Source organism: Dendropsophus ebraccatus, chromosome 6, assembly GCF_027789765.1.
Source record: "Dendropsophus ebraccatus isolate aDenEbr1 chromosome 6, aDenEbr1.pat, whole genome shotgun sequence".
In the NCBI taxonomy this organism is placed as follows: domain Eukaryota; kingdom Metazoa; phylum Chordata; class Amphibia; order Anura; family Hylidae; genus Dendropsophus; species Dendropsophus ebraccatus.
In genome coordinates this window covers 21,644,332-21,672,143 of record NC_091459.1, presented here as the reverse complement: position 1 = coordinate 21,672,143, position 27,812 = coordinate 21,644,332, and the positions used below count along the sequence as shown (strand labels likewise).

The window sequence follows — 27,812 nt, the reverse complement described above, 5'->3', positions numbered from 1 at the left end:
AAGAAATCGACTTGCAGCACGTCCAGACTTTAAAGGTGAAAATAGTGAAAATTTATTCCATAAATACAACACAGGAAAATCAGCGACGTTTCGCTTGAGAAAGCTCCGATTGGAGGAGCGAAACGTCGCTGATTTTCCTGTGTTGTATTTATGGAATAAATTTTCACTATTTTCACCTTTAAAGTCTGGACGTGCTGCAAGTCGATTTCTTTATTATCTATCTATCTATCTATCTATCTATCTATCTATCTATCTATCTATCTATCTATCTATCCATTATCTTTCTATCTTCTATATATCTATCTGTGGGAAGCCAGGAATGGGTTTGAAAAGAGGAGAAATCTCAGGCTTTCCTTTGTGACCTGATCTCCGTTTTTTAGTCTGTTTCTGGCTTTGGCTTCAAATCTTTGGCAGATGATCTGTCAGATAATCTTTCTGTGTAATGGTGCGTTTACACAGGCATATGTATCTGACCAATTTTGGAAGCCAAAGTCAGGAATGGACTTGAAAAGACAGGAAATCTCAGTCTTTCCTTTATTTTGGGTCTGCTCTAAGTGTGTGGGAGTCGAGACCCCCAATATAATCATTTAGCTCCCGGCGGGGGATGGGGTCTGGTGTGGGGGCCGCTCCGGAGCAACACTCCCCCTCTTTGCTGGCGGGTCCGGTGGGAGGGTGGTGCGCTGACCAGCCTCCCCTGCTACCTTTTAGTGTCCTCCAGGTGGCTTGAGAAAAGTCTTGATTGAAAGACTGAAATGTCGCATACCCTGTTCATGGATTGAATAAACCTCTGTTCACTTTATTAATCACATTGGAGTGCGGCAGCAGTATTTGATTTATCTATCTATCTGTCTCCTATCTATCTATCTATCTATCTATCTATCTATCTATCTCCTATCTATCTATCTACCTATCTATCTATCTATCTATCTATCTCCTATCTATCTATCTATCATCTATCTCCTATCTATCTATCTACCTATCTATCTATCTATCTATCTATCTCCTATCTATCTATCTACCTATCTATCTATCTATCTATCTATCTATCTATCTCCTATCTATCTATCTATCTATCTATCTATCTATCTATCTCCTATCTCTCTCCTATCTATCTATCTATCTCCTATCTATCTATCTATCTATCTATCTATCTATCTATCTATCTATATATCTATCTATCTATCTATCTATTATCTATCTATCTATCTATCTATCTCCTATCTATCTATCTATCTATCTATCTATCTATCTATCTATCTATCTATCTCCTATCTATCTATCTATCTATCTATCTCCTATCTATCTATCTATCTATCTATCTATCTATCTATCTATCTCCTATCTATCTATCTATCTATCTATCTATCTATCTATCTATCTTTCCATCTATCTATCTATCTATCTATCTATCTATCTATCTATCTATCTATCTTTCCATATATCTATCTATGCTCTAAGCTTTAATCTATATGTATACATGTACACTGGATCTATTCCATCTTAACATAAGTCATATTTAAGCACCAGAAGCAGCTTAATAATAGCTTAATATATATATGGTTAATATAATCTCTGTGTAAAGTATTATCATGAACTGGAGAAAAATAAGACAGTAGTGCTATCTACATGACAGTAATTGTGGGGATCATTCTCCAACCTCCCAATCCTATAGAGGAACACTGCAGCCATTCCTTACCAACAAAGATAACCAGGACAATAGCTTAAACTCAATGCCCAGCTGGACTCTTTGCAGTATATGCAACTTGCATCAGACTATCAGCCAATGCTGGAGGTTGTAGTTCAGAGCTACAGTAACTGCAATTATGCCGCACCAGTGTGCACTGACTTCAAACTTCTCCACTTTTCCGAGCTGGGAAATGAATGTTAAAGGTTTCTGGGTCGATGAAAACTCATTGAGAGAACGAGGCTCCAAACAATTGACATTTTATTGTTTTTACAAATGTTCCCAGTTCTTGCCAACAAATCCTACAAGGCCGAGCACCTAGGTGACATAGGCAGACAGTGACTTCACGGAAAACCTGCAGGAGCACCCACCACCACTACTATTGCATTGCATTGCTAGCCTCCTAGTTTTTTTCTTTTATTTGGAGATTAAAGCTGTTCTTTTTCTCTTCTTCTTCCTTCATTGTTCTTCCAGTTTTGAGAAATCCCTTTGTAAATTTGCCAGGGAAACCTTAAAAAAAGAGCTTCCAGCTTCCTTCCAAGCTGCTCTCCTTTTGGCTCTGAGAAGACACAGAGGACCCCCTGGCACCAGCTCCTGAACAGGAATCATGGAGAAAGAATTTTGTAAAATATGTGGAACTTTCCAAAAAAGTAAAGAGTCTCCCCCCCCCTCTTTTTTCCAGCCCTCCCTCCCTCCTTTCTTCCACCTTCCCCCCATACAGAAGCAATGCATCTATCACTGGGTGGCAGTGGTCCACCTTCCCCTGCTGTTTCGTAAGAGCTTGAGAGGAGTTTTTGGGAACAGCCCTCTCATAAGGAGCAGATTGGAGAGAGGAGCTTCCCATTTGAAGGAAGACAGTTCTTAAGGAAGGAACATCCTTGGGAGCCACCAGGAGGAGATCCTGTGCATCACATCCAGTGCTGGACTGCAGGATATCCCACAGCCTCATAGAGAGCAGGTTGGAGACTAGGCAGCAGAATTCTTTCTTATGTATATCCTTATGTATAGTCTTTGTCTTACATATACAAATACATCAGCCATTGCCGTAAACTGTCTGGAGAATGTCTAGCTTACCTTGTGTACTGTAAGGGTTAACCCTTAAGAGAAGTTGTGACTTTTTCTTTTGTTATTTACCATATGGCTGCAGAATGTTATTGTTTTGTTGATTATACAATATATCTTACTTAGTGTCTGTATACAATGGGGGACATGATGAGTAGTCAAGGATGATGGGAGTCGCCTTCAGGCACCCATGGCAATGGAGGGGTTAAGTGCAGGGATCATATAGAAAGATAAGTTTGGAAAAATTTCACTCGATTTATTGTAAGATCAGCAAACGTCTGACCGTCTGGAATTCCTCATGCATGGGCTCATAGACGTCAGGGCTGCGGTGACACCTGATTGGAAATTAATGTGTAATAGCCTGGTTTAAAGCCGCCATGTGTTTTATTCCTTACTCCCAATTTATAGCAATAAAAAAAAAAATAATAATTTGTATTAAAACTCCAATTTATGAGTGTATGCTGGGACTTGTAGTTCTTCTATGGGTAAAGCATTTGAATACTATAGTGTGCAGGTACTAAAAAAAAAAAATTCGTAGCTGCTTTTGAGTTAATAGAAATGAATATAATATCTGTCATGTCTGTTCACTGTTACTTTATTCATTAATTTAGTATATTGGTGGAAGGGGGGGGGGGGTGCCAACAAGCAGCCGATTGTGAATGAATGCGTCTCATGATAGACTTCCTTCTATAAAAAGTGTTAAAACAGGTATAAACCTAAAGGAAAGTGTTAGGCAGAAGGCAAACTCATCAAGACTAGTTTTTTTTTTGTTCTAATAGGGCTGCAATATTTTTTCCAACCACTAGGTGGTGCTGTGAGTAAGAAAGTAATGTCCTGTGATACATTATACCTGTTCCAGTTCACTTCCAAGCTTTAGAAAAAGAACACTAAGTAGTTGAATCTGAGACAGGGAATGTGGATGCGTCACTGATGCCAATGCTAAGGGAATACGAAATGCTTATTTCTTGCTAGAAATGCAGAGTTTTGCTTTAGAAATAGTAAGCAGCAAATAAGTACTTAGATAGAATGAAGGGGTGCTCCCTTTCACTGTGTTTAAAGGGGTACTCCGGCGTAAATCTTTTTCTTTCAAATCAACTGGTTTCAGAAAGTTATATATATTTGTATTTTAATTCTATTTAAAAAAATCCCAAACTTTCCAGTACTTATCAGCTGCTGTATATCCTGTATGTCCTTTCAGTCTATCACAGTGCCACCTCTGCCTAGAGCAGGCAAGGTTTTTCTATAGGGTTTGCTACTGCTCTGGACAGTTCCTGTCTCGGACAGAGGTGTCAGCAGAGAGCACTGTGCAAGACTGGAAAAAAATACACCACTTCATGCAGGACATACAGCAGCTAATAAGTACAGGAAGACTTGAGATTTTTTTTAAATAGAAATAAATTACAAAGGTATATAATTTTCTGAAACCAGTTGATTTGAAAGAAAAAAAAAATTGCCCGATTAACCCTTTAAGGTCTGCTAGTTTAGTATATATGTATAGTTATGTTTTATTAGAGTAGTCCTATTGGTTTCCAGTGATAATTCAATGTGTTTCTTATTTTCCAAGATTGAAAGTACATGGCACAGGGTTCTATGAAGACAGTAGAATGTGTCACTTGCTTTGATTCCAGGAAACGCTGGCGGAGTATTGTAGATGGTCAGCGCAGGATGGATTCTCCGCATGTGCCAGACAGTCCCAATGTAGTGTAAGGGAACATTGGGGACACATGTCTGCCCCGTCCTCTTAATGGCTTTTGCACTCGCTACCTAACATAGCCTTATTGTGTCTGCCTGAATGATTAGAATAGGAAACCTAAACTGTGACCCTTAATCCGGCTGGCTCTGCTTTTGTGCTTCTCAAAGGCAACATCTGCGGCAGCAATCACAGTGTTTTACAATTCTGCGATGACTCCCTTATGGACGTTACATCATTACATCATGGTTGCACTTTTTCTTAGGGTCCAAAGGGTCCTTAACCACATCGCTGGTAGTGGGCTCATATTTCTAATCCGTACTCAGCGCGCTAGCGGTAGAATGGAATTCATCATCGCCACTGGCAGACTTTCCATTGTCTGAGGGAGTCTAATCTGGAGTTCAGTGAACGCATTGTAACTTTTCCACAAATGTTAAGAGTCTCCAAAGTTGCTGTGTACATTTCTCCTGATAAAGTGCTGAGTTCATTGTTTCAGCACATCCATCATCTTGTAGCTCAGTCCAAGTAATTTCTCCCTTTAAGAAACTCTTATATGTCTTATAAACGCATCACGGACTCTTAGGGTGAGTTTACACGGAGAGATTTATCCGACAGATTTTTGAAGGATGGATGTGAAAAGAGGAGAAATCTCAGTCTTTCCTTTATGACCTGTTCTCTATTTATAGTCTGTTCCTGGCTTTGGCTTCAAAGATCTGCCAGATAAATCTTTCTGTGTAAACGCACCATTAGGGTACGATTTTTTGATGACTAACGATAAACGATCTCAAACGACCGCTATGGCAAACGACCCGAAATCGTTCGCCCAATTACACGGAACAATGGTTGTTACTTATGATCTTGCGGTCGTTTTGTCGTCGCTATTGCGTTTGCTTCAGCTATGACTACTTATTACACCTAACCATGTGCTAATGATTTGCAAACGATTAAACGATAAAAATAGGTCCGAATTCTATCAAACGACCACTTTCTTGCAGTCGTTTTGTCGTTGCTATTGCGAATGTTTCAGCTATGACTTCTTATTAGACTGAACGATTTGCGAACGATCAAACGATAAAAATAGGTCCGAATTCTATCAAACAACCAACGATTTCTCGTTGGTTGTTTAACCCTTTAACGACCTGGGGTCATTGATACCTTAATGCCCAGATCATTTCTGGACATCAGCTTATGGTATTATAATGATCCCATAAGCTAATGTCCCTATGTCTTCCCCCTCTCCTCTGTCCCCTGCCACTGTTACTATCTTGTGACAGCGGCAGGGGAGAGAGGGGAGGGGGCAGAGCTCATGGCCGCGTACCCAGCGCACCCTGCCTTCCTTCCCTCCCTTCCTTCTATTTTCCATGGCTACCATGAGGGCTCTGTGATCACTTTGCAGAACCCCTATTAGAAACACCAGCAGAGAATTCTCCCTCTGTAGAGGGAGAATTCTCTGTCAGGAGCCCTATAGATGCTGCGGTCGTGCTGACCGTAGTATGTATAGGGTTAACTCTCAGCACCAGAGCGGGGCTCCGGTGCTGAGAGTTGGAGTGGGTCCCCGGGTATCACTGATAGCCGGGACCCGCCGCGGATGACACAGCTCCTGCGCCTTTGTCATCCTGCAGCGTAAATTAACTTTGCTGCAGCATCAGGCATAGGCTGCAGCAACATTTATTTACTGCCCAGCGGCAGGAGAGTGTTATTCGTTGTCTGCTATTACACAAAACGATTATCTTTTAAATCCAAACGATCTAACGATTTTTCGAATGATAAAATCAGCCCGTGTAATACGGCCCTTAGATTTCATTCAAAATATAATAAAGTACAGAAAACATATGTATGCATCATGCCAGTTCCACAAGGATTGGTTCCAAATGTATAGTACTCCTTATATTAAAGGGGTTGTCCAGCGAAATTTATTTATTTATTTTTTCAAATTAACGGGTTTCAGAAAGTTATATAGATTTTTAATTTACTTCTATTTACTTCTATAAACATCTCAATTCTTCCCATACTTATCAGCTGCTGTATGTCTTGCAGGAAATGTTTTCTTTTCAGTCTAACACAGTGCTCTCTGCTGCCACCACTGTCCATGACAGGAACTGTGCAGAGCAGGAAAGGTTTTCTATGGGAATTTGCTGCTGCTCTGGACAGTTCCTGTCTCAGACAGAGATGACAGCAAAGAGCATTGTGAAAGACAGGACATACAGCAGCTGATAAGTATAGGACTTGAGATTTTTAAATAGAAGTAAATTACAAATCTATATAACTTTCTGAAACCAGTTGATTTTAAAATAAAAGATTTTCACTGGAGAACCCTTTAAATAAAAAAAAAAGCGGTCAGAAAGACTTTACCAATTCAACCACTAACGTTCTGACAGCCGTCTGACAGTCTCCTCTGTTCTACACACTCTAGTTGCAGTTTTGACAAAAGGAAAAGCCTGCTAAGCCAATCATTGGAGATGGGCCACTGCTGCGTCCAATGATTGGCTAAGCAGACATTTCTTTGTGTTGAGACAGGGACCAGGAAGTGGTGGTTTCTATTAGCAGTGGGATTGGTGAGGTAAGTACTGTTTTTTTTTTTTTAACCCATTCTTTCTTAATTCCCCCTTTTTTTTTTTTAACTTTATCTGCTAGACAACCCTGTTAATAATAACAATGTAGAAGAATAAAAAAGTAGACGTTTGGAGCCTTCATGAAGAACATCTGAGGTTATGGCTTCCTGCAATGCTACGTGGTTTATGGAAGGGCTGGAAGGCATAGTACAGTAATGTGCTTAGTCACCAAGACTAAAGTGGTTAGCAGTTCTGCGCAACTGAATTGGCGCCCTCCGCTTCCCTCCTGTAGCCGATCACCTGGGTATGATTACTTAGACATCACACTCAGGAGCCGTACATGGAGAGTTGCCACAGGCTCCGGCCCTCTGGAGGGTTGTGGTAGTCCGGGCTCAGCTTCAGTTTCATGTTTTATGTTTTAGATTAGCATTTATGCTGCAAGTCCATCAGGAAATATGACAAAGATACATGTAACGTATATACTGATTTATTGAACCTTTTTTTTTAACTAAATGCAGAAAACAATTGAATTTTTTTAATAAAAACATTTACTAAAACAAACTGTGCAGGCTATTCCGTCATACTTTAGAACATATGTAAAATATGTAACTTGCTGTGATTTTATCATATAGTATAGTGTTGTAGAAAAAAAGAACAAGACATATGGCACTCACCTAACAGATCAGTTTATTGGTAGACACGGAGTGATGGTGCGCCTGAGCGTGAAACCGTTGCCTCTCCACAGTGCCCGCTTGCCATCTTCCCCCTTCCTGCCATCACTCCATGTCTACCAATAAACTGAAGACTCCACATCTGTTGGGTGAGTGTCTTGTTCTTTTTTTTTTATCATAGACTGCCTTGCCGCCGTATGTGCGCCGCCCTAGGAGCCTATTCAGACACGGTATTGCTGTTTGCTCACCTCACCCCCATTATGCCTATTATGTTATAGTGGTGCTGACCCTCTCTCCCTTGGTCATAGTATAGTGTTGTGTTCCTCTATATGACATTGCTAGATCCCTATACACTTTGGGCTCAGGACGTCTTATTATGCCTTATTGTGCCTTTGCAGGGAGATATAAAATGGCGGTATCCTTGAGCCTCAGGGATTTTTATAGGTTTTGAGAGAAAAAAAAATCTTGTCATAATCCATAGCACACCATATAATAAAGTTATTCTCCTTAGAATGCATTAAATCGTAATGTTATGCAGATCCATGATATAGGAGTCGGACTGGGGTATCTGGGGCTAATCAGCGGAAATTATCCTTGGGGCCCACCATTGAAGAACCAGTGAGAAACAACATGTCAGTCAGTGTTAGTGCAGGTTCTAGAGCTGGGGGCCCACTGGAGGATTCTCCGTTCCTCTGGTGGGCCAGTCCGGCACTGGGTCCTAGTGCATCATGTAGGAGCTCTATGTAGTGATGTACTAAGTTTGTGCACACCACTATATCATAAGAATGAGTCTTGGTACTGATATATTGATTTCCTTTTGATGACATCTTTCTCTAGTCAAAGCGAATGTACCACTAAGGATAATAAAATTCTTTAATATCACCGCTGGGCCCATCTCCAGTGCATAGAGCGGCCCGATTTTCATATTAAGACATCGGTGGAGATGGTGGGAACTGGGTGTCGCTGACCAGATAAAAAAGAAAATTGTGTTCTTAGTGGTACATTTGCTTTAATATACTACATCTTACAGAGACTCTGTCAGTAGGTTTCTGCTGTCCTATCTCAGAGTAGCATAAACTAGTGACAGAGAAGCTGAACAGAATGATGTATCACTTACTGTACATTGTTCTGTGCTGCTGATCCAGAGATATCTTCCTGAATAACATAGAAAATAAGTAGTCCTCTCCATTATGTGCATGAGCCCAGTAGTCCTGGATATTCATGGGAAGCAAAAAACTCCGCCCACCAGCTGCTAATTGGCAGTTATCTATCTATGCTGTGTATAGGCAGTCAACTGCCAATCAGCTTCTGGAGGGCGGGAAAGGGGTGTGGCAAGAATCCTATTCTCCTGCATATTAGGAGAACGGCTAAGCAGAATGATGTAAGTAATACACCGATCTGTTCAGCATTTCTGTCCCTAGTTTATGCTGCCCTCATTTAAGACAGATTTCCTTTAAGTGACAGTGTCATAAATACAATTCATATCCTGAATACACTGTGAGGGATATTATAGGCAGGCTTCACACAAATGGTTGCATAGTAAGCTTCACAGATCCATTTTGTTTAACCTATTATTCTATGGTGTTGCTCCTGAGAAATTGAAGCAACAAATCCCAGTGAGATATATTGTTCCAAAAAATAGCCAGACCTGTCTTCAAATATCTGCGTTTTGCTTTATTTCACATATACAGTGGTGCCTTCGATTACGAGCATAATTAGTTCCGGGATCGTGCTTGTAATCCAAATCCTCTCTTAAACCAAAGCAAATTTTCCCATAAGAAATCACTGAAATGTAGACAATTGGTTCCACACCCCAAAAATAATGATTTTTTATTCGGAATAACATGTAGAACAGATGAAACAAACAGTGAGAAACAGCAGAATCTGTGATATTATAAGTTACTGTACAGTATAGCAATCAGCATGTGAAGTATAATGTATAGTAAGTGCATAACCCTGATAACACAGCAGCAGTTTGTAGATACAGGATGGAGCTGCAGATCCCTATGATGCAGTAGCGTAGTACAACAGGCTAGAATAGAGAAGCAGGGCCGCTGTCAGAGGTCTGTGTAGTCACATGACAGCAATGGGGAAGGGTGTGAGTGCAGCATGGACCAATCAGGAAGGAAGGATCACAGAGCTGTGGAGGAGGACAGTGACAGAAACTTTTATATACAGCAGTGTGGGTGTAAGTGCAGGCACATTATAGCAGGGATGGAGAAGATGGGAAACACAAGGGCTGCAGGGAGCATGAAGGAATGAGCAGGACAGATGTGGGCACATAAATGCAGCACTCTCTGTCCGGGAAGAGAAGGTTACAGCTATGAAGAGATTACCTCCACATCCTGTCCCCCCTGATACAAGCCCCAGCCTGAAGTGGATCTGCCATGATTTGGAAGGTGAGGGAGACTTCCTGGGTCAGAGTACAAGGCTGTAGACCCCGCTATGCAGAATATGGCCCCCCCACCCCCCTCCCAAAGTTAAACCAAGTTACTCATAAACCATGGTACCACTGTACTGTATATTACGTTCTGCTTTATTTCACATATATATAATGTTCTGCTTTATTTCACATATATGTAGCAATAATAAAACTTTTGCCAAGAGTCATTTAGTCGTCTCAGCAACTTCTCCCATTGAACTGTTATTCATTTCTTATTTCAGATCCATTCATGTTGGTGTGAAGCTGAAAGTTCAAAGGAATGAAAATTCGGCTTTGCTCCGCAGTGACGGCGCTATGTGCTGTCCTGCTTTTGTCTTCTATAGAGGCAGAAGGTAAAACATTGATTCTTTATCTCATTGTTTAGCCAATAAGATAATAGGGCTTTCACCTTTTCTCTACTTTTTCCTCCTTTCTTCTCTCTATTCCACACTCCTCTGTTTGTCTTTTCTCCTCTTTTTGTAATGTGCAAATAACCCATTTTTTCCCCCCAAAAAGCCTAGTCAAGGACGTACTCATTGTAGGTCAATAGGAAGGACTTGGCCAGTGCCATCTCCACACTTCAAGGCATACGGACTTGGAAGAAGGAGCTTGTGTAAGCATGAAGTTACTATGTCACAAGCCTTCCAGCACTGGCACACCTCCTCCTGCTTGGCACATGTGCAGTGCGAAACATCCGCAGATAATAAAGTTTTTGTACAGTGTATATACATGTTGTTAATAATTATTACTTATTTATGTTTATACTAGAATGTTGATAAAACCTTGATTATTATTTACACCGGCCTACTTACTGTAGCGCTAAGGCACGTCGCTCATAGTTTCAGCAGTATGGGCAATAGGGCTTAGGCTGGGTTCACACTGCGTTTTTGTAGTCCTTTTAACGTGTCCATTTTAGGGGGGGGGGGGGGGAAACAATGAAAAAACTGATGCAATTGTGTGCAATAGATTCAAATCCGTTTTTCCATTGAAAACAACCACTGTAGTTTTTGAGTCAAAGCCAGAAATGGATCCAGCAGGGAGGAGAAGTATAGGCCCTTCCTTTTTATTTCCAACTTCTTTTGAATCCCCTTCTGGCTTTAGCTTAAACACTTTAGTGGTAGTTTCTGGGGGAAAAAAAAGTAAATGTTTGTTACACCTGGAAACATGGCATATATTTATTGTATGTTTTACTTCCCTTTGTAGTTTTATGGCGATGCAATTATTACATTTATTATAGTTTAAGGCTATGTTTACATGCTTTATAAACAACGACCATTGTTTGACAGGCCATCGGGCCGAAACTGCAGTATGAACATTTTTTTATTTTTTTTATTTAGATTGCGGGTACATTTGGGTGTGCCTGCAATCCAAATTGTCATAGCAATCAGTGCAATGTACATCTGTGAGAATGGCCATACATTGTGACAATGGCCGTTGTTCACAGCCTGCTGGCCGGAAATAATTGACAAGTCAATTACTTCCATGGCCTTAGGGAAGCAGTGCAATACATGGTGTGCACAGTGGCCACTGTTCCCCATAAGATTCTGCACAGTGCATTCTCCCTAGAGATGAGTGAACCGAGTTTGAGTCGATCCGAAGCCGAACGTTCGGCATTTGATTAGCTGGGGCTGCTGAACTTGGATAAAGCTCTAAGGTTGTCTGGAAAACATGGATACAGCCAATGACTATATCCATGTTTTCCACATAGCCTTAGGGCTTTATCCAAGTTCAGCAGCCACCGCTAATCAAATGCCGAACGTTCGGGTTCAGATGGACTTGAGTATGCTCCAGGTTCGCTCATCTCTAATTCTCCCACCTACCATGTAGCATTGATATACTGGTGTCTTCTTATATGATAGATCAGGGTAGAGAACCTTGGCTCTCCAGCTGTTGCAAAACTGCAACTCCCACTATGCCTGGATATTCAAGGGTCCTTCCTTACCCCTGTAATAGATCAACCTTTATAACTATTCATCTGACCTAGGACACATATTTCACCCTTCCCAGGCAAGCCCCTAATAATAACCAATGATTGCTTTAATATTCATGTGTTTTGATCTTAAATGAGGCTCCACGGGCTCTTCTTTTGCATATTCATGTTTCCCAGGGAGCAATGCACCTAGGATTTCACTGTATTGAGCGCTTTAGCCGGCAGCCGGCAGTGTTATCGTTTGGCTGGTCTCCCTGAGATCAGTGATCTGTTTCTCCAATGGCTCTACTAGGCATTGCTCCCACCTAGCCAGATTCCTGCTCCACACTGATGAGGGGCAACACCCCGAAACAGCTGTCTGTGGATTGATACTTGGCTTTGGTTTTTCCCTTGTCATTACCTTGACTTATAGGACCACTTAATATAATGGTTTTGTTGGTTTCCCTAAAGGAGCCACCCCTTGGCTGGGTCCTTCCCAGAGGGATATCTGGCTAGTCCTGAGTTTCGAGACTCTTAAATGAGGTTCCACAGGCTCTTCTTTTGCATATTCATTTTTCCCAGGGAGCAATGCACCTAGGATTTCACTGCATTGAGCGCTTTAGCCGACAGTGTCATTGTTTGGCTGGTCTCCCTGCGATCAGCGATCTGTTTCTCTTATGGCTTTAATATTCATGGCATTTCTGTAGCCTATTAGAGCTGACTACACCCCCAAACCATTATAACAATTTACCGTCATAGACAGTAGGACTAATATATCTACATGTATTTGGTTGCTGCTTTAAACTTCATATCCAGCCGTGCAGCCAAAGCCAAGCAACTGTCTGACACAAAATGGCCAAACTGCAGTATATTATATTGTTCGCCCTTTATCTAGCTCTGAAGTGAAGGGATGAGTTACAGCCATTTTTGGCAGCGGGATGCTGCTGTGTGGTTTCTTGGATGTGCTATGGAGAAGATAATACATTAACATAACATAGAGCATGTGTTTATATGAGGAATTTCCCTGGAATGTTACATTAGGCTATATTAACAAAGTCTGGAGATCTGCAATGCACGCTTCATCGCCTGTATCTACATCGGGAATGCACAAGCTTTTATTGTTAGAGGACCACATTGTTACATTGTAGGGTCACAATATGCCTTAAAGGAGGAGTCCGGCGAAAATTTTTATTAAAGTATTGTATTGCCCCCCAAAAGTTATACAAACCATCAATATACACTTATTACGGGAAATGCACCTAAAGTGCTTTTTTCCCTGCACTTATTACTGCATTAAGGCTTCACTTACTGGATAACATGGTGATGTCACTTCATGGATAACATGGTGATGTAACTTCCTGGATAAAATTGTGATGTCACTTCCTGGATAACATGGTGATGTCACGACCCGACTCCCAGAGCTGTGCGAGCTGTGGCTGCTGGAGAGGATGATGGCAGAGGGATGCTCAGTGTCCCTCCAGTGCCCTGTGTCCCTCAGTGTCCCCTGCCATCATCCTCTCCAGCAGCCACAGCTCGCACAGCTCAGGTAGTCGGGCCGTGACATCACCATTTTATCCAGGAAGTGAAATCACCATGTTAACCAAGAAGTGACATCACCATGTTATCCAGGAAGTGAAGCCTTGATGCAGTAGTAAGTGCAGGGAAAAAACATTTTATAAGCATTTCCCGTAATAAGTGTATATTGGGGATTTGTATAACTTTTTTTTTTTTTGGGGGGGGGGACAGTACAATACTTCAATAAAAATTTTCGCCGGACTTCTCCTTAAGGCCATATTCAAATAACGTATAAACAACGGCCATCATTTGGTACTCTAAACAACAGCCGTATTGAACAACGGACATTTTTTTAAGTGCAAATTCCACTGAAGTCTATGGACAATGCCCGGAAATACTTGACATGAGGGCCTTATAAAACAATGGTCATTGTACAGTATATTGTGTGAAGTAATTAGCCGTTGTTTGCATTGACTTCTATGCAAATCATTGCATAATGAAAAGAACAGCCATTGTTTTAATTAAAAACAATGGCTGTTCTTTTCATAAAAAGTACACAAATGCAGTAGAATTAAAAGGGTACTCCAGCAAAATCTCTTTCTTTCAAATAATCTGGTTTCAGAAACTTATATAGATTTGTAATTTACTTCTATTTAAAAAATCTCAAGTCTTCCCATACTTATTAGCTGCTGTATGTCCTGCAGGTGGTGGTGTATTCCTTCCAGTCTGACACAGTGCTCTCTGCTGCCACCTCTGTCCATGTCAGCAACTGCCCAGTGCAGAAGAGATTTTCTATGGGGATTTGCTGCTGCTCTGCACTGTTCCTGACATGGACAGAGGTGGCAGCAGAGAGCACTGTGTCAGACTGAAAAGAAACAACATTTCCTGCAGGACATACGGCAGCTGATAAGTATGGAAAGCTTTGATATTTTTTTAAAAAAAGAAGTACATTACAAATCTATATAACTTTCTGAAACCAGTTGATTTGAAAGAAAAATATTTTCACTGGAGTACCCCTTTAATACATACACACCTAAACTTCATAGTAAGGCTATGTTCACACAACGTTTATTCAGCTCTGTTTAAAATGTCGTCCGTTATTTTGAGGCTAAAATAACGGACGTCATTTAGCTGTCTGGCCTCCCCAGTGCAATGACTGGTGTTTACACACTATTCTAGTTTCGGATTACTAATTGGCCTTTGGGTGCGGCTTAATTGAAAAGTCCATTGAATTTAATAGTAAAAACGGAAAAGAAAAACTGTGAGAACAATTAATAAAAAGCGTCTGCTGTTTGCAAAGGACATCCAAAAATAATGATCATGTTCATTATTTTGACGCAAAAACGTCCGTTTTTCAATACACTGTGCGCATCCGTCTTCTCATTGACTTTAATGCATTGCCATTGCAGTCAGTAAAATTGCTGCAAAAATGGACGTTTTTTAAAATATGAAAATCGGCCGCCTTTTCAATATTTTTTACGTTGTGTGAACATAGCCTAATACTTGGTGTTTCTGAGCCATATGTCACTCTTTGGTGTATGCCATTGAAACTACAAGTGAGCAGTAACCAGACATCTTTTCATACATCCCACTGTCTGAGGCCGCACAGACTAACATTATGGGCTGCATGTTGCCCCCAGACTGCAGGTTGTGCACTTCTGATATATATATATATATATATATATATATATATATATATATATATATATATATATATATATACATATACTGTATATATACTGTGTATATATATATATATATATATATATATATATATATATATATATATAGTTACTGCATATTGGCTTCATATCTTATTATCTGTATATTAAGGCGATCTTTTTAGTAATAATTTCTAGTGCTTACATCCCTTTCATTTTAACTCAGCGGGTGTGTCACTTAATATTCCCTAAGGCATGTAATATATATTACGGCATATAAAATAAGTCATTAGAGTCTGCTACTAATTTTTCTTCAGGAAGTGATTGCCAAATATATAATTGAAATACTCTTTAGGCAAGTCTTCCTGCTCTCTACTTAGAATGTATCCAGAGATCAGCCCATTTATTAAGAGGGTAATTACATGATTCTGTTGGTGCATGCATCTAGAATAATAACTGTGTAGATGATAGACATACCCTTGTGTATTTGGAATGCCTAGTAAGTGTAGAATTATAAAAGGCAAAGACTTAAAATTCATTCCATCCTTGTTATTATCTATTCCGTCTCTTTTCCCCAGTTCTGAGCTGCTGCTCTCTGCTGAAAACAGATCTGTGTGTGTGAGCTTTTGACCTATGGCTGGCGTGAGTGAAACAGTTTCCTTCCTTCTGGACAAAAGCTAATCTGCACAATTTTTCTCTTTTTTCCGGTACATGTTTCCATGGATGTGACAAATGTTTACAGATTTATAGCAATAAGTGAAATGAGAAATATAGTGATTAGAGATGAGCGAACCTGGAGCATGCTGGAGTCGATCCGGACCTGTATATTTATATACACAGGGTGGTCCAAAAGTAGGTGGACAGTATGTGTAATAGGGTTATGAAGAGGGAGATTTATCAAACATGGTGTAAAGTGAAACAGGCCCAGTTGCCCCTAGCAACCAATCAGATTCCATCTTTCATTCCTCACAGACTCTTTGGAAAATGAAAGGTGGAATCTGATTGGTTGCTAGGGGCAACTGAGCCAGTTTCACTTTACACCATGTTTGATAAATCTCCCTCTTCATAACCCTATTACACATACTGTCCACCTACTTTTGGACCACCCTGTGTATATGTATATATATATATATATATATATATATATATATATATATATATATATATAAAAATAAAAATAATACAGGTGTTCTTTCATATGACATCACCTTGTACCCATATGCGCAGTTAATATTTAAGGCTATGTTCACACATAGTATTTTTTTTACAACCAAAACCAGGAGTGGGTTGAAAACACAAATCTTGTTCCAGTCTTTCCATTATAATTTTGCCCTGTCAGTTCTACTCCTGACTTTGGCTGCAAATACTGATGAAAAAACTGATGAAAATACTGACTAAAATATTACGTGTGAACAGAGCCTAAAAGGCGATCTGTCACCTCTTCTGACCTGTTTTAGTATATACTTGAATTGCTCATAACCTAACAATTCTGGTGCATATTTTCTTATTAAAAAATGTATTTTGCATAGAGATGAGCGAACTGGGTTCGAGTCCATCCGAACCCGAACGATCGTCATTTGATTAGCGGGGGCTGCTGAACTTGGATAAAGCTCTAAGGTTGTTTGGAAAACATGGATACAGCCAATGACTATATCCATGTATTCCACATAGCCTTAGGGCTTTATCCAAGTTCAGCAGCCACCGCTAATCAAATGCCGAACGTTCGGGTTCGGATGGAACCCGAACCCGGTTAGCTCATCTCTAGTTTTTCCATTCCTTTTATTATTCCTCCATTAAATGTATGACTAAGTAGCCAACTGGGTGTTAAAATTTCCCATGCCAATAGGATATAGACCAACGAGGTCTGGTCAGTGCACAAATCTATTTCCCAACAACGTCTTTTCAGTTAAAAAAAAAAAACAACAAAAAACTGCAGTTTTTTTTATAACGTCTGTTAATAATAACCATGCTCATTATTAACGTCTGTCATTATCAAAAACGACTGTTTTTACACCTAAAAAAGACACTGTGGTAACATAGCCCCACACTATAAAGGGAAACACTGTTGACAGGGGGGATTGTAAGATCCAGTTGTCAGATTATTCATGGATTTCCGAGAATAACATGAGACCAAATTGTAAGAAGTATTTTATGCGAAATACAAGTGTTTATTAATATATACATGTCAGAAAAATGTACAGGTTCTCCCTTAAGCTGATCCGTCACCCCTTCACCATCTGCCGAGCTGGTTGCACTGCTGGATAGAGATCAGTATAAGCATTTACAACATACTTCCTTGCTTCCTGTGTTTTATTCTCATTTTTTTCTAAAAAACGCCTTTATTCAGGCTGTGAATAGTGCAAAGCAGGCGGGGCGATGGTTCTCTTGGCCCTAGCACTGCTATGCCTCACTATGCTGTATGCACAGCATGCTCGCTTATTATGCAAAGGTCCTGGCATACAACACAGGCGTAGCGGTGTTAAAGGGGTACTCCAGCAAAAATCTTTTTCTTTTAAATCAACTGTTTCAGAAAGTTATATAGATTTGTAATTTACTTCTATTTAAAAATCACAAGTCTTCCCATACTTATCAGCTGCTGTATGTCCTGCAGGAATTGGTGTTTTTTTTATCCAGTCTGACACAGCTGCCACCTCTGTCCATGTCTGGAACTGTTCAGAGCAGGAGAGATTTTCTATGGGAATTTGCTGCTGCTCTGGACAGTTCCTGTCTCGGACAGAGGTGGCAGCACTGTGTCAGACTGGAAAGAATACACCACTTCCTGCAAGACATACAGCAGCTGATAAGTATGGGAAAACTTGAGATTTTTAAATAGAAGTAAAATACAAATCTATATAACTTTCTAAAACCAGTTGATTTGAAAGAAAAAGATTTTCGAGTACCCCTTGAAGTCCCAGTAAACCCTAGGCTCCTCCTCCTTGACACTATTCAGTGCTTTACAAATAGTAAAAAATTGTGCTTTTTAAAAAAATAAAATAAAAACACAGACACAAGTCACAAAGGTTTGCTATCAATGCATTTATTGATATCTATCCAGCAGTGCTGCGAGCTCAGTGATGGGGCGACACCGTTCATTTAATGATCCTGCTTTATAAATGTTCTTATTATATTTAAAGGAATTATCCAGGATTTAGAAAAACATAGCTGCCTTTCTTCCAAAAACAGCGTCACTTTTGTCTCCAGTTTGTGTGTAGTATTTCGGCTCGTTCCATTGACATAAATGGAGCGATACCTTATGCAGCCACATGCAATACCACATAAAGCCATATGCAATACCACATACATCCTTAGGACGAGTGTGGCGCTGTTTTTTTGGTCGAAAGCAATCATATTTTTCTAATCCTGGTTAACCCCTTTAAAGACTATGTGCAAAATGTCCTTTGTTCCGGGGTCCAGCAATGCAGGAAACATTACAGAACAATGTATGAATGTAAGCAGCCGCCGGCCTGGGAATCCTGTAGTCGTCAATGTTGAACAAACTCTGCCGAGCCCTATATCTGGAAATGTCACCTAAAAAGGTCAAAACAATGCGGAATAGTCGCAGTTCATAACTATCTTTTTTTGCTATGAGATGGATACTTAAGAATGCAAAGAATTGGGAATTCCTGCCAAGTGTATGCTATGTGATGGAGTTCTGTTATGACTGTATCAGGAGGTATAGTCACAGACCCTTCTCTATGGGGAGAATTTAAACAAACCTTCTACCAGGAAATCCATATGCTGCTGTACGCTAAAGATTTATCCCCGCAGTCAGCTTTTTGGAATCCCGTCTTTTGGAGTTCACCAAGTTGGGCTGCTACTGTTCTGGGGCAGTTAAAGCCTAAAAGTCATCCGCACAACAGGTCAAATTGCTGTCCAGGTTGGTGCCACCTTTTTTTTACCATGTACTGATACCTTTTTGAAGCATGCTCAGGTCAGTTCTGTCTGCCTTTGCATTAAATTTGTCCTGAGCCATTGCTACCGAAATAGTATTTTATAATGATATTCCTTAAATTCAGTTGCAAGCTTGAAATGCGTATCCTATATATATCTATGACTGATAGAAGCTTTTGCATGCCTCCAACATAACTAAATTATACTGCTGTATAGAACTATATTCAGGTGCATGTAACAACTACAATGAACAAATGATTATATATATATATATATATATATATCAGAAATATAATAATAATAATAATAATAATAATAATAATAATAATAAATAATAATAATATAAATATAATTTTAGTAATAATAATATAATATTATAATATAGTAATATTACATCTACTAAGTGACCCTATGGTAACATCAGAAAGGGACCTCTAAGATATATTTTTGTGTATCCTTAATACTACCAACTACATCCCCCTGAATAACATAGACAATAAGTAGTCCTCTCCATTATGTGCATGAGCCCAGTAGTCCTGGATATTCATGAGAAGTAGAAAACTCCGCCCACCATCTGCTCATTGGCAGTTATCTATCCATGCTGTGTATAGGCAATCACCTGTCATCTGGAGGGCGGGGAGAGGGGTGTGGGAAGAATCCTATTCTCCTGCATATTAGGAGAACAGCTGAACAGTATGATGTAAGTAAAACACCAATCTGCTCAGCATTTATATTATTAGTTTATGCTGCCCTCATTTAAGGTGGAATAAACCTAGGGACAGATTCCCTTTAATGATAACAGAAGTTATAGAGCACAAACAAAACATTTTTGGGGAACGTTGAAGAAAGTATTTTTGTACCATAATACGTGCAAAGCGAAAATAACAAGAAATCCCTCTAATTCCATTAACATTAGACAACCTATTTGAGAATATTACACTAAAGGATTAGCGTACCACAGCATGACACTACAGCTCCTTATAATGTGTAGATTATCCTATTTTAAATTATTTTATACTAAAATATACTAAAATCTCTTTGCAAATAAAACAGGAAAAAAGAAATATGTTTGCTAGTCGGTTACAGGCTAGGTTCCCACAATGGGATTTCACGGCCATGATGGCCGTAAATGATGATCGGTCGACCATCATTGCCGATAGACGGATATCATTAGGCACTCCAAAAAACGGCCATAATTTTTTTCAGAGTGGGAACATAATCTGTCTAGGATATGACGCAACTTGGGGGCAGCATGCACTCCCTGGGTAATGGGTCATATAGAAACATACCAAACTGGTGTCTAGGACTAGTAGCCAAGACTAGTTAGTCAGTTCTACCACTAAAGTAATCCTTTAGAACGCAGACACGTTGGCTTCCTTACCTGCTGATTAATTCTTACTTTGCACTGAATATCATTATAAAATAAGGCACAAAAAGTCTGTGTGTAATGCAATCTGTACATGGAGGCTTTTGTTCATTTTGGTGAGCTCAAGCAAATCATGATTTCATGTGTATCGCATGATGCCATGAAATAATCTACATCCAGAAAATTCCTTTGATTTTTTTTTCATGTCCAATCATACCTGTTATCGGCCATGTGATTTTTTTTTTTTGCCTGTGCAGTTATGTGTGGGTTGACTTGCCCTCTCCACTTTATGCTCGCAGTACTCTAAACAACGCTCATCCACCTGCTGTGATTCCGTCCTGCCATCATTAACCAGTCTTTTTTGTGAAAAACCATACTTGCATTTTGATGTCAAAATGCTGTTTGCTAGTATGGACCATCTGTCTACCTGTCATAGAAGGACAATAATTGCTTTGAATGAATCTTATGTCAGATAATTTGGCAAATTCCTTGTCAACATCCTCCCAACCGTTTTCCATGGGATAGATACGGTTCCTGGAGCCTTTTTCTTCACACCTTCGAATACTTGGGCCCCAATGTAAATTCTATAACAGGATTCGCCAACCTCCGAAATCCAGATCAATGGTCTCCTCATATGGGGAAAAAGGACCTTTTGGACCCCCTAATGCTCCAGAGCCTGGGTGCAACGGCAACCTCCCCACCCTCTGCATGTTTTAGTGTGAGGATATTTATATAATGAACATTCATTATTTTCTGTCTCTATTGAAGTTTTAAAGGGGAACTATCAGAAAATTACACAGATCTAACCTGCTGATAGCCCCCTAATCCGCACGGGGCACCGAGGAGTCAGTTGGCTGTCTCTTATCTTCCTGCTCTGCGCCATTCTGGTGCAGTTGGTAGTTGAATCCACAGCCCGGAGCACTGGTAGGAGCACTGCCCTGCCCACATCGTGCTGAGCCGGATTGGCGCAATGAGGGCGGGGCAGTTATCCTAATGGTGCTCCAGGCCATAGATTTAATTACAAACTGCACGGGAATGGAATCGAGGAGGAAGGTAAGAGACATAACTTCCTCCTTTGCCCCCCCGTGCGCATTAGGGGGCTATGAGCAGGTAAGATTAGTCTAACCTGCTGGTGGTTCCCCTTTAAAGAAATATTTATGCAATGCACTTTATAAAATATCATTACATACATATATATATATATATATATATATATATAAAATCATCTTCAGATACCCTAAAAGAAATTCTGATTTTTGGGAGAGTAATCATCCCCTAAAGGAGAAGTTCATTAAATAAAAATAAAAAAATAATTGAATGCAGGAACATAATAAACAAAAGTATACTTACCTATCCTCATGCCCCAGCTGACAGCCCACTGACTGGTCAAATGGGTACTCGTTTAGACGAGACGTGAAGTTGCAGCTAGAAGAGCCGGGTGCGTGGCGTACCCAGATTCCAGCCAGAATTGACAGTCAGCGTCCATCAGTGACGCTACAGAGGCACGAGGAGTGGTAAGTATACTTTGTTTATTAAGTTCCCGCACCCCCCTGCCTTTTGAATTTCAAGGAACTTCTCTTGCAGTAACAATTGTCATCTTAAACATGGGGAAAAACCCCAAAAATATTCAAAACAGAAATAAGAAAAATTGCATCCTTGTCTTATGAGTGCATTGCATCTATATTGTATTCGGCCACTTCAGTGTAGTACATAAACGCCTCATATTATGGCATGATCTACACCAAGCATGTATTCAATCATCTTTGATCGTCTTAGAAAATGTATCTTCACTTCTCGTTATTTCCTGTGAGTTTCCATGTTCCTCGGTGTGTTTTTTCTTATATTCTTGATCAGTCTTAATCATTCTCGAATGATTAAGCAACTCAAGATGTAAATGTTTGTGCCGTGCATTGTAAGTTTTATGATCGTTGATGTCGGCTTAAACTGTTTCCGGCAGAAGTCTAACTACGATGTTGGAAACAACTGTATGCAAAGCTATTCTGTGTCAGCTTTCTATGTATATCGTGGCCTACCTCCATCTTGTTAGTTATTATTGGAGTAGAGATGATGGAACATTGGAAAGTCTTAAGTTCTATAGAACTTGAACCTTGTTGAACCTTTCCGCATTTGATTCCCGATGCCTTCCCTTTCCATGGTGAAGGAGGAGACAGCCCGTGTACCGCCTGGATTTCAAGGTGGTACCTGGGCAGTCTCCTCCTTTTCCGCGGAACGGGAAGGCATCGGGAATCAAATGTGGAAGATTCGACAAGGTTCGAGTTCTATAAAACCTAAGATTTTTCGATGTTCGGTCATCTCTATATTGGATTAGCAAATGTCATTGCACCCTTGGGCGTTTGCTGTGGTTTTACAGGAATACCCTGTATTTCCAATTTTAGAAAACAATAACATAATAATAATAATGGAATGGTCATACTAAGATACAAGGGGTGCAATAACATTTGCTATGTGGACCGTTCACTAATATATCCTATCAACGTTTTCTTACAGTTGGGCCCCCGACAGATCTAAATTTTGAAATAGTAAATGAGAATACTGTTCGAATGTCATGGCAAAGGCCAGAGGAAAGGATAAGAGGCTACAAGATTACTATTGTTCCAACAGTCGGTAAGTCATGCTCCACCTCACTGTCAGGATTCCTCTTCCAGCCCATGATATAGTGACGCTTCGGAATGAGTAACAATGGGTTTTGGCAGTTGTATGTCATTTATACAGTTTAGCTTTGCTAAGCCCCTGTTCTGCTAAACATACAGCTCTCCGCGTTTTCTTGCCTTATATGAGCCTGACAACGACTTGCCAAACATTATGTTGCTAGATTACAGAAGAGTGATATAATTCGGGGTTTCTAATATTATGCTGATAAGGGATAACATGTTTATTTCCAGTGGCAAAGTCGAATTGTTTATAGAAAACTGTCAGTAGGAGTAATTTCATTAGTGGTCATATGATAAGTATCCCTCCAGGGACATCATGTTTTTATAAACTGACATTTATAAAACTGGCTTGTAGAGTTATTGGTCAGTAACAGACAGGAAGTGCATGAGGACATTGTATAATCCAAAAAAATATATGTATATAAAATTCCCTCTGTTCACCAAAACGATTGCAGAGTTTAAATAATAGCCATGGCAACTGGAGGCCTCACTGAGGCCTCTTATACCCTGGCTATGGAATCTGATCAGGCTCTGCTCTGAGGCGGAATCTGATCTCTGATCTGCAAAAAATGTAATTGTTCAAATTCAAGCAATAATCTTCTGGTTTAAACATGGCAACTATCTAACTACAAACGAAAATTCATTTGTTTGTCGTTGATCGCATCTTTTGAGCTGACCTCAAAATCATTGTTAATCGTTCTCAAGTCTTTCAGTGTAAATGCTCATCATTCACAGTATATAGATACGAACGCAATTATGAATATCCACAGAATATAATATAGTGAGTGATTGAAGACCCTATTACACAAAGTGATTATTGGCCCTATTTGGACGATTATTGTCCGTTATGGCTGATATTCGCTTTGTGTAATAAAAAGCAATGATCCCCCGACATGCACGAAGTCGGCTGAACATGTTGAAAGACAAACGATTGAGATAGCAACGATCTGCTACCCTTGCTCTGTGTAATAGGAACGGTGGCAGCAGACCGCTGCTATCTCTTATGGGCTCCTCACGCTGCTCTTTGCTGCCCTTCCGCACTTACCCACTGGCCACGGCGCTGTCCTATCTCAGTCAGTGATTGGCTGAGGGGTCTGTCCCTGCCAGATGAGTCTGTCTCGGAATGGAGGTGGGACCCCACACTGGGGGAGCGCAGAAAGGTAAAAATAGACTGTTATGTTTTTCACCAGGGTGAAACATATTAAAAGTTAAAGCGAATCTCTGACCAAGATAATGCCATCTAATCTATCACCATCATATTATAGAGCAGGAAGAGCTGAGCAGATTGATATATATCTTTGTGGGAAAAGATTTAGTATTATTTGTAACATGCTGATTGTAATCCCTGCTCATTCTGTGTTAAGGAGTCCAGTGGGCGGTGTCACTCAATAATCTGGACTCTTTAGCATGAAAAAATCTGAGATTTCTATCAATAAATTACAAGTTATACTGAACCTCTTCCCATAAAGATACATATCAATCCCCTCAGCTCTTTCTTCTCTATCACATGATGCCGATAGCTTAGGTAGTATTTTCATGGCGAGAGGTTCCCTTTACGTCTGAGCAGCCTACCCCTTTAAAGTTTACATAAAGGTGATAAGTGTTCCTTAAATTCAGTTTATTAGCTTAAACCAATTGTATTACGGCTATAAAGGTTCAAGAAAGTTTCACTCACCTGCGGTACGATGCACGGAGTCCTTAGAAGCCTGGCGACTATACGTGGCTGATTCGCTCTGCCCCAGGCTTCTAGGGACTCCACACATCGTACCTCAGCTGAGTGAAACTTTCTTGGATCTTCTCACCGAATTTACAGACTCCTAGATGGGCAGCGGGCAATAAGTTGGTTCAGCTAAAGCTTCAGGCGGTGTTGGGTTAGTAGTGCGACCGCCAAAGATGAGCAACACCATATCTGAATTAATTGATTAATTGGACACGGTATGCTACGGTAACACACTATGTGCGCCGGGCGCTATTTTCTTCTATTTCCAGTGGCTATAAAGGTTGGTAGGGTGTCATTACCCATTCATATGTGGGGCTGGAGATCACTCTCAGCCTTACCTTGATTTAATATATATATACATATACAGTATATATATATATATATATATATATATATATATATATATATATATATATATTAGTTTTTGATCTACAGCCCCCCATATACTCAATATAAAACTATTTCAGAGTGAAGAGCTTATGACAATGAAGTAACCTTGTCACTAATGCTAAACAGAATTCTTTTTTTTTTTATTTAAATAAATGTCTTAAATATACTTTCTTTAATGCGCACCAGATGGACCTGCAAAAGAATTGGATCTTCCAGCTTCCGCAACCCAAACTGTGCTAACAGAACTTATACCAGATGTCGACTACACTGTCACAATACTTTCGTATGATGAATCGGAGGAAAGTTTACCTGTGTTTGGCCAACTTACAAGTAAGTACTCAGCTGAGATTCATCATTGGAATGATTACGAACGTACAAGCCGACTGTTTTCACTAACACATTCACAGATGGCACTACACAATCCATGTGGAATGTATTGTTTTAACCTTGTTATGATCAATTTTAGGCAATTATTGTATCCACCTTAATAAGCATTCAATAGTCCCTCTGTAATGTAGAAAAGTTAGTGGACGTTCTATAGCAGCTAAGTCATGCTTATATTGGCATGTTTTTGGATGTGAGATCAGATGGACTCACGCAGGTTCTTTGAGGTTGTACACTTATGTTTAGAGATTAAGAAGTTTTAAAGAACTCTTACAAAGTGACATTTGTACAGTCTGACCCCTGCCTGCTTAGAATGACCAACTTTTTAAAATATAATTTTTTTTCTACTCAGTTACCATGCGCCAATTGTGTTCTGCACAAGATTTCCTCATCTTTAACGTTATCCAGGTCTAGAAAAACACAACAATCTACTTTCTTGCAGAGACAGCGCAGCCCTTGTCCCCAGGTCATGTGTGGTATTGCAACTCCGCTTCATTTGCTTCAATGGAACTGAAGTGCAAAAACCCACACCCAAACTGAGGATGACTGGTGCTGTTTCTGGAAGAAAGCTGATGTATTTTTTTCAGCCTTCCTTAGCTATTTCTTTTCTTACAGGGGTACTCCGGCAAAAATATTTGTCTTCCAAATCAAATGGTTTAGAAAGTTATATAGATTTGTAATTTACTTTTATTTAAAAATCTCAAGTCTTCCCATACTTATCATCTGCTGTATGTACTGCAGGAAATGATGTATTATTTTAAGTCTGACACAGTGCTCTCTGCTGCCACCTCTTTCTGAGATAGGAACTGTCCAGAGAAGCAGCAAAGCCTCACAAAAAACCTCTCCTGCTCTGGACAGTTCCTGCCTCGGACAGAGGTGGCAGCAGAGAGCACTGTGTCAAACTGGAAAGAATACATAATTTCCTGCAGGAAATACAGCAGCTGATGTATGGGAAGCTGAAGTATGGGAAGACTAGAGATTTTTAAATAGAAATAAATTACAAATCTATAAAACTTTCTGAAACCAGTTGATTTGAAATAAAAGCATTTTTCGCTGGAATACCCCTACATTTATATATTTTTTTCCCAGTACGACAATAATATAAACTGATAAGTTTCATTTGATTGATCACAGACTGGCAAATAGATATAGATAGATAGATAGGAGATAGATAGATAGATAGATAGATAGATAGATAGATAGATGAAAGGGTCAATTTACACAGAAAGATTATCTGCCAAACATTTGAAGCCAGAGCCAGGAATGGATTTAAAAAGAGGAGAAATCTCAGGCTTTCCTTAATGACCCGATCTCCGTTTATAGTCTGTTTCTGGCTTTGAATCAAATTTCAAATCTTTGGCAGATAATCTTTTTGTGTAAATGGACCCATAGATAGATAGATAGATAGATAGATAGATAGGAGATAGATAGAAGATAGATAGGTAGATAGATAGATAGATAGATAGATAGATAATAGATAGATAGATAGATAGATAGATAGATAGATAGATAGATAATAGATAAATAGATAGATAGATAGATAGATAGATAGATAGAAGATAGATAGATAGATAGATAGATAGATAGATAGATAGATAGAAGATAGATAGATAGATAGATAGATAGATAGGAGATAGATAGGAGATAGATAGATAGATATATAGGAGATAGATAGATAGATAGATAGATAATAGGAGATAGATAGATAGATAGATAGATAGATAGATAGATAGATAATAGATAGATGATAGATAGATAGATAGATAATAGATAGATGATAGATAGATAGATAGATAGATAGATAGATAGATAGATAGATAGATAGATAGACAGACAGATAGATAGATAGATAGATAGATAGATAGATAGGAGATAGATAGATAGATAGATAGATAGATAGATAATAGGAGATAGATAGATAGATAGATAGATAGATAGATAGATAGATAATAGATAGATGATAGATAGATAGATAGATAGATAGACAGATAGATAGATAGATAATAGATAGGAGATAGGAGATAGATAAGAGATAGATAGATATATAATAGATAGATAGATAGATAGATAGATAGGAGATAGATAGATAGGAGATAGATAGATAGATAGATAGATAGATAGATAGGAGATAGATAGATAGATAATAGGAGATAGATAGATAGATAGATAGATAGATAGATAGATAGATAGATAGATAGATAATAGATAGATAGGAGATAGATA

The 27,812-nt window shown here is 39.4% G+C and overlaps 1 protein-coding gene across 3 annotated transcripts in view; it reads left to right on the top strand.

Moving 5' to 3' along the window:
- Positions 1–2,468: 2,468 nt before the first annotated feature.
- COL12A1 (collagen type XII alpha 1 chain) overlaps positions 2,469–27,812 on the top strand; it is a 168,693-nt gene continuing 143,349 nt past the window's right edge. Inside the window, exons 1-4 of one of the 3 annotated variants that reach the window (XM_069974643.1) lie at positions 2,469–2,642; positions 10,324–10,434; positions 22,932–23,048; positions 25,392–25,535. In XM_069974643.1, coding sequence (XP_069830744.1) covers positions 10,362–10,434; positions 22,932–23,048; positions 25,392–25,535 — 334 coding nt within the window. In that variant the 5' untranslated portion in view covers positions 2,469–2,642; positions 10,324–10,361. The remainder of the gene's footprint in view (positions 2,643–10,323; positions 10,435–22,931; positions 23,049–25,391; positions 25,536–27,812) is intronic. The other 2 variants (XM_069974644.1, XM_069974646.1) reach the window with 2 other exon arrangements.